We start from the raw sequence: 10,104 nt of genomic DNA, 5'->3' as shown, positions 1-10,104 counted from the left end.
GCGGAAGGCGCCCGGCGCGCCCCCAGCATGGCGGCGCTGCGGGCGCTGCGGGCGCTGCGGGTAGCGGCGCGGCGGAGGCCGGAGCTCGGCCCCGCGGGGCTCAGGGCGCTCTGGGGCGGCCGCAGGTACCCGCAGGGCACAGGGTGGAGGTGGCTTCTGGCCTTGTCGTCATGCTGGGCCTTCACCGGGCCGTGGCCCTCTGGAGGTCATTCAGCCTGGCACCCCCTGAGCAAGTCCCTCGGGGTTTGTCCAGGCGGCTTTGGAATGATCTTAGGGAAGGAGGCTCCACAGGTTCTCTGGGCAACCAGCGCCCACCGAGGTGCACCACTGGCGGGGGCGCAGCGCTGCAGGGTTGGAGCCTTTAGAGCTGTTACTGCTTTTGTTAGGAGTGGCAAGAAAGGGATTTCGCGGGAATGGAAAACTGTTCCTCTGTAACATTTTGCGCGACACCACGCATGGGTTGTTGACTAGATTGGGGCATATGAGAAGGTAAAATTGTTTCTTAAAATCTATTAATGGCTTCTTTTTTACATATGGGCACTGATTTTCTTCTGTAATAGTGGTTATTTCTGAAATGCTTTTTATTCACGGCAATTTAGAAAATGGAGCTGTAACAGAAAACAAGTGACTAATCTTGTTAAAATGCAGCTTTCACTCAGACCAATGAATTAAGGTGCGGGGTGATTGCTCTGCAGAGGCAGCCTGTGTGGGGAGCAGCACTTGGGAAAAGCCTGTGCACTTCTGGCTGACAGACTTGATGAGTCCGTGGGATGTGTGGAGTGTCTGGATTGAGTGGTTTAAAACACCACAAATACTAAAATGCTCTGACTCTGTCTTGTGTAGCCCAGGGGCTGAACATGTGCTCTGGTGCCAGCAGGAAGGAGGGAAGAGAAGTGGAAGCAGGCCGAGCAGTTCCTGAGAAGGAGGAGAGGAGCGAGCCCAGCCTGATCCACCCCCCGCCACGCCGCCGGAGCTACGTCCCTCCCGAGGACCTGCAGAGCTGCCTCGAGTCCCACGTCAGGGAGGTCTTCGGGCCCTCTGCTCCCCAGGACTGGCAGCAGGCTCCCCTGCAGGAGAACAGGCAGAAGCATCGCCTGCCGGCCCGGCTGACGGCAGAGCTGGGACACGCTGTCCCCAACTCACAGCTGCACCGCATGCGCCGTGCCGGGGACGTGCTGGGCTTCTACCGCAGCCCCGTGAAGGACGGCACCAAGATCGATGAACTCGCGGCCGCAGAGTTGCCCCCGAACCTGAAAATCATCTGGCAGCAGTGAGTCCCTCCGTGCAGCATTCCTGTGCATGGCTGGTGCTGTAGGGCAGCAGCAGAGCCCTCTGCTGGGGTGAAATCTGTGAATTCCAGTAGTAGAAGTTCATTGAAATCACTTAGTAATGGTGAAGTCTCCAACAGCCCTATAAAATCAGCTGCTATGTGAGGCATCTTGTTGAATTCTCCAATGTTGGTTAAGGGCCTCGTTTTGTGAGTTCTTTGGGTGTTAGTTTTTCTTGCCATGTAACTGATGAGGCAGGTCTGCTTTTAGTTGGAGAAGGCAAGCAGTGAAGTCAGGAGGACAAGAAAATAAACAGTCTGAGAAATGCATGGTACTTTATGAGTGTTTTCTATGAAACAAATTGTTTCCAGTGAAGTTGAGAGTCTATGTGATCTTTCTGGGAATAATCCAGAAATGTCCTAGTTGTACCACTCCAAGCCCTGAACCCTTTCTTCCCTGGTTTCTTTCAGCATGCAGATGCATGAAGCACACTCAAGCACTGCTGCTTTTCTATGTTTACAGTGCTCAGTTTCTTAACTGAGCAAACTTCTCAAGTGCTGCTTTCTTCTCATAAGCTCCGAAGAAATTTAAGAAATGCTTTCTTTTCTCCTTTTGACTCTTGGAGAATGACAGAATAGTGTAAGTGTATACCTGCATGTTCCACTACACAGTGAAACGGGGTGAGTGCACTGGGGATGTTTCGCTGATCACCATGGAAGGCTGAATGTTCACATATCCCTCCCCTGTAGCTTATGGGAAACCACAGTGTGACAAATGGCTGTCATCTTGTTGGCTTCAGAGGCTCTTTAGGAGCAGTGAATTGGAAGTTACTTTTTCATGAAATTACGTCATTCCATCAAAACCAGAGATACCTGCACCTCCTTGTTTCATCTTTAACACTCACTAGCTGGGAAAACACTTCCAGTTGTAGTTGCACTTTGTGCTCATTCCCCTCTCTGTGTTTCTCCAAGGATGTAACTTTGATAGCTCATGTAATGTGATCAGAACAGAGTGAAAAACTGGACTGGGAATTGGGATAGACAAGAAAGGAGCTCAACAGCAGCTTGTCTCATGTTTTGCTATTCTGAGTTGAGTCAAACTGTGATTTCCCTGATCCCAGACATACCAGTCCCTTGGAGGTGCAGACCTCATACTTCCTTCAGCACAGGAAGCTGCAGGGACTGGAGTACAAGGGAAGAGGATCAAACACATGGGTGTTTGAGATGCAAAACATTTAACTGCTTGTAACAAGCTGAAAAAGCAGAAATCTGAAATGACATTGGAGTCCTGCACACAGCACCTGTGCCATGGAAGGGCAAGATCTGTAGATGCCTAATCACTTTATCCCTGGGCTTTTAAAAGTTTTTCACTGAAGTTGAATTGAATTACAAATAAATAGAAGCCCTGCCCATGCATCTTTCTTTGTTTTAGGCCAATGCAGTAGTGAAGATTAGAAAAAAGTGTGAAAAAGCCAGCTTGGGAGGATATTTCTTAATAAAATTACTCAGAACAGATTTTTCCCTTTGGAATTTTGATTACAGCTGCAGTGAGGAACCCAGAACACTTGGCAAAGGCTCCTCATGGCCACAGAAAGCATGGACCAAGTCTGATCCTTATATTCCTAAGCCAGAAGCAGGAATCAGAAGAAGGAAGAAACACCACACAACCAGACACAGACATTCCAGATTTTCTTTGTGTCATAGGCAAATGAAAGACTGGCTGATGTGTTTGCTTTTTTGATAATTTTTTTTGCTTCTGATTTGGAAAAAATATACCACAAAAAAAATAGCCAAGAAGAACCAACATGGAAATGTGAGGTAAACATTCCAATAAAAGTACAGAGGCTCCATTCTTTAAAGGAGACATACAGCAGTTATCACCATGCTAGAATGAGATGCAGGAAAATCCTAGAAACAGTGAAAAATCATTTAATGAAGCCTTTGCCCTAGTTCTAACCATTGTAAATGGGCTTTTTTTTTTGTTCTTCTTCCCATCCCCAACCCATACTTAGTTGTCTTTTTAATGCTTAGACAAAGTTGTTGAATTGTAAAACAGCAGTTTTGATATAAATTCTGTATGGCAGAATTCACAAAAGAAATGCAGACTGCTACTACAGACTCAGCATTCTTTCTTTCTTTCTTTCTTTCTTTCTTTCTGTCTTTCTGTCTTTCTTTCTGTCTCTGTCTTTCTTTCTGTCTGTCTTCTTTTTCCTTTCTGTCTTTTTTTTTTCTTGGCTTGTCAAAGCCCCTCAGGAAAAAAAAATACATTTTGGGTGGCAAAACTGTCTTCTTGGCTATACCAATTTGAATGCCAAGGAATGCCACCCTGGTGAAGGAGTGGTGCCACTTTTCCTTTGCACCAGTATCACTAGTTACCCCACAAATCTATGATGAAATGATGAAACACTTACAGCGCAGCCTCAGCCCCGCAGTGGTGGCTGTATATCCCCATAGACAATTCCTGAAGCCAGGTTTCACTGGGAGCTTTAGCTGGGCCTCGGGGAGGAATGAGGGTCTAGGGAGATGATATAGTCAGCTCACATGCTATCAGCTACTACTATAAATTTTGACGTCCTGTCTATACTGCAGACCAAGGATGTTTTAGTTATTCTTAATAACTAGCACAATCACCCACACCAGGACAATCAGGCTTTGATTCAGTGAGGTGCTTAAGAACATGCTTCTAGTCTGGGAACTGGGTGGTAAGTGAAGTCCGTTAACTCCTAGGGAACACTTAAGTAGCTCACTGAATCAAGGATGGATTTTTGTTTCTTGTCGATAGTATCATTCAGGTTAGATTTCCAATCGCTGTTATTTTAATATGAATTACATATATGCAATTACTTCAGATCCATGCTGAGTTTACTCAGAGGAGAATCTGACCCAGAGCTTCTTATGGTAAGAAAAGGTAAAAGTCAATTTTTCCCCCCAAGATATATAAATTCAAAACTGAGAAAAAAAATTGTGTACAAATACCACATAACAACATCAACAATTCCATAGATGTAGTTCCTCAGTGCACACTTTAAACAAGAAAAGGGTTTTTTTTGTTCTTTTTCTGTTTTGCTTTTAAAGTCTGGCATAATAATATTAAAGCTGACAAAAAATCAGGCAGGGCAAGCTACATCACTTCCTCATACAAAAAAGGTACAAAACATTAGCCTCTAACTAGACATAACATAATACTGGTCATCACAGTTAGACATTTAGTAACTGTGTGTCTTGGAGTATTTTACTGGAGGGTAGTAAAAAATAGCTTCGGCTGCTGATCTCCCATCTCAGGTTACTTCAGTCATAGAGGCAGAGTGATTCTGCAAAGAGGAAAAGGCAGACACATGAATGTTTGTATATAGCAGTCTAGCACTGACATACCCTAGTAGTGTGCAAAAGCAGTGGGAAAAACCCTCACTCATAAAACTTGCATTGTAGATCTATGGTCAATAATTATAATTTAAGAAAATGATCTTGTTGATTTCAGTTACATCAACAGTTAAAGTTCATTCCCTACCTGCACTTCACAGTCCAGTAGCTATAAACAGCAGACTGGACAAAATGTTTCTCACAGCTCATGAATATTTTCACCTGCTCAGCCCTTCTGTCCAACCAACACAATGTAGATATATAAGTAGCACTTAGTTTCTGGACTATAAACCCATCAAGAGAACATCTCATGCACACAGTTCTGCAGATTTAGTGGAAAGACTTCCAGTAAATCTTTGCCTAATCAAAATTGACTCTTCAATTAAGCAAAGTATTTCCAGATATTAGAGACTTTTTTTTTTAAATTCCTCTTTTCAGTTTATTGCACAGAGACTTTAACAAAAGTCGCTATTGATCTTGCCACACATCATGTGTAACAGGTCATCTAATAAAGGAAGTACAATTTAAAGACCAAATAAATTACACCAATGTATTTCAGATAACTCATCAACTACAGTTTATCCCTGTTCCCAGAATTTCTGGCAGGTTGCATTTACTTGTCTGTTTTGAAAAGACTGGGTCTGATGCAGTTATGCCAACACAAGCCATTTAAATTTAGTTGTTTTAACAAAAACACTGTCAATCTTGATATTCCCACTAGCTTTTTTTTTCAGGCTTGAAAGAATGCTAATAATTTTTCTTCAGCTGACTTAGAGACAAAAAATTATATTAATTTTTTCTTATTATAGAAGATACTGAACAGTAGTAAGGATACAACACCTAATATCTGCAATATTTTTATTACAGAATAAAACAGACAGACTAGTTTATCCTCAGGAAAGAGTAAATCCTTCATACATCCCAAAAGTTTTCTAGAATGTAAATAGGCAGAATTATTTTTACCTTTTTCTCAGTTTTCTATTCTTCTAAGCAAAAGTTTGTGAGGCATGTGAAATCTTACTTCTTTAGCTGTGGACATGTATGGGAGCAGAAGATCTATAGTATTTGGTAGTTTCAGGGATAAATGTGTTAAACTCTGCTGTGATGCAGATTCACTCTTTTCAGTGGGCATGAAATGAGGCATGTGTAGTCAGGTAAAAACTACTTTTTACTCTGATGCAACAGAAAATATGCTTGGTGATGGTCTGGGTAAGAGATTTACAGTACCTGTGCACTCAGTGTCTCCAGAGGACTTTCCACCCTGGGAAAAGCCATTAGTGGCATTCCTCTTGGGTCTTCAGGCTTCGGTTTAGAAGGAGCTGCATGACTGCCCTTAAAGTTATGGACAACACATATCCCCTGTGCAATGCAGAAAAAAAAACCATAGTGAGGTCAGTGTGTTCCCTCCCCAGGAAAGATCTGGAGAGGGAATGGATTACTATGTGGAGCACAATTGAAAGAATTTAACCTGGGTTTGGGTTCAAGGCATCATTTGTGTCAGCCTTGGGATGCAGTGTGGTTACTGACATGGCTGGGCACGATGGACTGCTTTGGTGATGAACCAGTCTCACACTGGACACAGCAGAGACCCCCATGTATGCCTTATCATCCCAGAACCACAGACTACCCAAATGATGCCCTTAACTGACCAAATACTCCCTTCAGACTCTTGACTTTGTTGTTTCCAAGCAGTGAACACAGCTCTGTGGATGGCTGAATGTCCCTCACATCTGGATGGCACCATTTAGCATCATTCCTGCATGCTTCCAGCACCACTACTATGGTGTTTATCCTTGATTTGTATGTTTATCTCTTATGCATGACCAGACTCACAGCACCCACATGGTGATGCCAGTAAGAGCAACCATGCACAGCAGTGGGTAGCTTGAGGACATGGAAAAAAGAAGGTACCCAGGAGCTGACACATTTACTGGTGGAGTGAGTCCTGCAGCCAGCTCCTTGCCGGCTGTTCCCCTTCACTGCCATAGACCTGAGCAAGAAGCAGGCTGCAGCCTGGGTGGGTCCTGTGCCAGCAGGATCTGTGCCAGAGATCTGACAGCACCCCTCTGGGGAGATCCTTTTCACCACTCTGAAATTCAGCTTGTGACACTTGCAGGGTGCCAGAAGGTCTGCAAGGTCAAAATACAGCTGGGGACACACTGTCACTGCCACCAACAGGTACTGGGAGCACAGACACTGTCCTGGCCTGATAAGTGGGGCAGCTGCTTCTTAAATTGCATGGGTGAGATTTAAACTGCCTTTCCTAGCAGGAACCAGACTAATTATTCACATTAAAGTCAAGGAGATTAAGGTCAGAGGCTGTAGACATCTTTTTATCTGAAATGAGCACAGCAATAAATGACACTTGAAGGTTTGTTGATGCTTTTTAAGTACAGAATAGAAAAAAAAAAAAATCAGTGACAGGACAATCAAGATTTAAGGGGTCTTTGAAACCTGATCCCTCCTGATTACAGGGATAAAGTGTCTGTTGCTATGCAGTGGATAGTTTTGAAGCATATTTTTATTAAGTGGAACCAGGCACATTTCTTGGTAATAGTGAGAGTGACCTGGACTACTTGCTGTGTGAGTAAATCCTCAGCAAGAGACCTCTTACCAAACAAAACATTTAAACCACACAGCCCATATGAGAGACAGTTACACTCAAAGTCTGGAGAGATTCTCTTCCTAGATTCTGTGGGAAGGCCTTTGATATATTTTAATATGTTTGTGAGGGGGAAACAATTTCAGCTTTTCTCTAAAAGCTGCAAAGGGAGGTAGTTTTATCTCCAAGGGAATTTATCCTGACCTTCCCTTCTATTGCACTTCTTTTATGGTCTGAAACAAAATGGAGAACCAGGATCACAGCTCAGAGCCCCAGAGAACACCCTGTACCTCACATTTTTGTCAAATACAAGAAACACAGAGAGGTTTTGCAACAAAGAGAAGGAATCTCACCCTCCTTTTGATATTTAAATCTACACCACTTTTTGTAGCATTTTCCAGGACAGATCACGTAAGAACATGGAGAGTAATTGAAATAACTGAAATACATAATACATAAAATGTACAAATGCTACCAAATTAGACTTACCAATTAGTATGAACCTGATTTCATATTAGGATTTTCTTTGATAGTACTTTTAATTAGATGGGGCTATAATTAGATCTTGCAGGCTACAAGTGATTACAATTGTTTTGTATTGCTTTTGGGGTTTGTTTGTTGTTTGGTGGTTTTTTTTTGGTGGTTTTCTTTCTTTCTTTTTTTTTTTTTTTTTAATATGGTATATTTAAAGGGAACACAGAAGGACTGATGGACTTACCAGAAATAAGGCTACAGCACTTCCCAGGATGAAGCCTGCGATCACGTCTGAACAGTGGTTTCGATACTCAGACACTCGATTTAGCCCAGTGAGGAAGGCAGCACACAGGGTTCCCAGACACAGCACAGGCTTGGCTAGCCTGCTACTCTTTGTTTTAATAGTGCTTGTGATGTACATCTGTAAGAAAGGGCAAGCCAAAAATAAAAAAGGGTTCCACCAGAAATGCATCTGTCCTACCCAGACAAATCCTAAATCAGTAAAGATGTGACAAACCTCGTGATTCATTAAAAAGAAAAAAAAAGCATTGGAAATGTAGGAAGAGGTTTCAGGTAATTCAGAGAACAATTTTAGGAGTACAAACCTACTAGTGTTAAATGATGTGAAATATCCTCTTGCATTTACATGCTGGACCTTTTCTGAGCAGTTATGCACAGGCTCAGCTTTACTGATTTTGTGCAACTACCAGTTCATAGGGTGGCTAACACGCACTCTGCACACAACTAAATGTTGCAAAGGGACTCAGGAGTTCATGCATATACTCCTGCAGAAATTGTAATGTGCAGAAGATGGAGTGATCAGAATCTGTATGAACTAACTGCTCTGGTTTCCTAGATGGTTTTAATTTTAAGGAACAGAGAACACTGAGAGAAACCATTCCAGCCATTTCCCCTGCAAGATGAAAGGAAACACACAGTCTGAGAGAGGTTTCTGTCAAAACAAAGTTGATTTTGAGAATGTAATTCTGGAGCATGAAGTTTCACTGTTCTTCAAATATTTTTTAATGAACCCCACATGATTCTGGCAGTTTATTGGGAATTTTTTTATACATTCTGACAGAGAGTAAAAACATATGGCTCACAGTTAGCAGTCTGTCATTCGTGCCACAGCACAAAATAACAAAGATGAAGCAAACTGAGCCTGATGGCAAAGCAATTCATTAAAATCCTTTTCAGACAACAAGTATGTAAGCCCACATGATTTCCAAAGCTTTGGTAATTTGAGATGTTGCTGCTTTTTTTGTTTTTCACACCTGAACCTGACTGCAGCAGACGCCTTATGACGGCTAACAGTGAGCACTAGGCGGCAGCCTTGCCCCAGTCTTGGCTGGCAGGTTAAGCTGTACCTATCAGCAAAATTCACATTAAGGTTCTTTGGAAACAATAGGAAAAAAAAAAAAAAAAATCATTGCCACTGCGTGAATAATTACCACCCACCTTTTCACCCTATGCACTCCTTCTACTCAATTCAATCGAGCAATAGGGAGCCAGATTGCTTTCCTGTTCCCCACCGAAGCACCACTGCTGTTTGCAGAGTCTGAAGGAAAACCCATCACCTCTTTAAAGTAAGAAAGCAGTCCTGCTGTGACAGCTGTGAACCACAGCTGCAGGGAACAACCCACACATGCTTGTCTCCTTACAGGTATGAGATGAAGCTGGGTCTTTGGGTTACCCAGATGGGAGGGCTCTCTTTGTCACAGATGGGAAGTATCTGTAATTGGAGTTTCACATGTCTCAGCAATAAAATGTAAACTTGTAGTAAAAAGAATATTTTTAGTAAGGAGGGTAATCAATGATACAAACAGATTGCTGAGAAAAATTGTTAAACACACATGAGGAAGGTTTTAAACAAGACAAACTGTTTTCCCAGAAGGTGGGCTCCAGTTCATCCACAAGTCACACACTATGTTCAGAAATAACTGGGAGAGCTTATCCATTCTGATCAGACTTCCCAATCACTGCAGCTTGATCTTTATTGTTCCGGGCCAAAAGCCAAGATATATTTTAGGATTCCCATAGTGTTTACCCACATTTAGAGCATGGTTTCAGAGCTCTGTGCAAGAGACCAAAATCTCAGTCAAACCAAAACATTTGGTTTCCTACATATAGCAAGTGATTTTGAAAATTTCCCACAATGCCATCCATAGAGTAAATTTATTTACAAAACTCTAAATGTCAAAACCAGAGAGGAGGAAAGACATGAATATAAAAATGTCTAGAACTTATTAAAAAATAAACTGCACATGATTTAACTATATAATTTGTCTGTTCAACTTTTTTGCTGTGATCTTATCAGTAGTATCAAGTAATGTATCTTATTAGTAGTATCAGTAGTATCAAGTAATGTATTTAGCAATATGCAGTGTGTGATAGCATCATT

General features: G+C 42.3%; 2 protein-coding genes across 7 annotated transcripts in view; one reads left to right on the top strand and one right to left on the bottom strand.

Moving 5' to 3' along the window:
* Positions 1 to 8: 8 nt before the first annotated feature.
* Positions 9 to 1,597, top strand: LOC137464935 (large ribosomal subunit protein mL50-like). 2 transcript variants are annotated; one of them, XM_068176524.1, is made up of 2 exons: positions 9 to 125; positions 878 to 1,597. In XM_068176524.1, exons 1-2 carry the CDS (start codon positions 28 to 30, stop codon positions 1,272 to 1,274), a joined length of 495 nt encoding a protein of 164 aa, XP_068032625.1. In that variant the 5' UTR covers positions 9 to 27; the 3' UTR covers positions 1,275 to 1,597. The 2 variants fall into 2 exon arrangements, with proteins under 2 accessions (XP_068032625.1, XP_068032624.1); XM_068176523.1 differs by having other exon boundaries at positions 875 to 1,597.
* Positions 1,598 to 3,915: 2,318 nt separating this feature from the next.
* Positions 3,916 to 10,104, bottom strand: part of PLPPR1 (phospholipid phosphatase related 1) — a 121,095-nt gene continuing 114,906 nt past the window's right edge. For all 5 annotated transcript variants that reach the window (XM_068176520.1, XM_068176519.1, XM_068176522.1 and 2 more), the window contains 3 exons: positions 7,948 to 8,124; positions 5,855 to 5,986; positions 3,916 to 4,578 (listed from right to left, as the gene is read on the bottom strand). In XM_068176520.1, coding sequence (XP_068032621.1) covers positions 4,546 to 4,578; positions 5,855 to 5,986; positions 7,948 to 8,124 — 342 coding nt within the window. In that variant the 3' untranslated portion in view covers positions 3,916 to 4,545. The remainder of the gene's footprint in view (positions 4,579 to 5,854; positions 5,987 to 7,947; positions 8,125 to 10,104) is intronic.

Source organism: Anomalospiza imberbis, chromosome Z, assembly GCF_031753505.1.
Source record: "Anomalospiza imberbis isolate Cuckoo-Finch-1a 21T00152 chromosome Z, ASM3175350v1, whole genome shotgun sequence".
NCBI classification, from domain to species: Eukaryota; Metazoa; Chordata; class Aves; order Passeriformes; family Viduidae; genus Anomalospiza; species Anomalospiza imberbis.
The sequence above is the reverse complement of the archived record's forward strand: the minus strand, read 5'-3'. Positions and strand labels throughout refer to the sequence as shown.

What these genes read in the sequence shown, in the direction of transcription:
- LOC137464935 (XM_068176523.1), top strand. Translation starts at nt 28, where the DNA reads ATGGCGGCGCTGCGGGCGCTGCGGGCGCTGCGGGTAGCGGCGCGGCGG. An exon ending in GCGCTCTGGGGCGGCCGCAG is followed by an intron (nt 126 to 874) that starts GTACCCGCAGGG and finishes CTCTGGTGCCAG; the next exon opens with CAGGAAGGAGGGAAGAGAAG.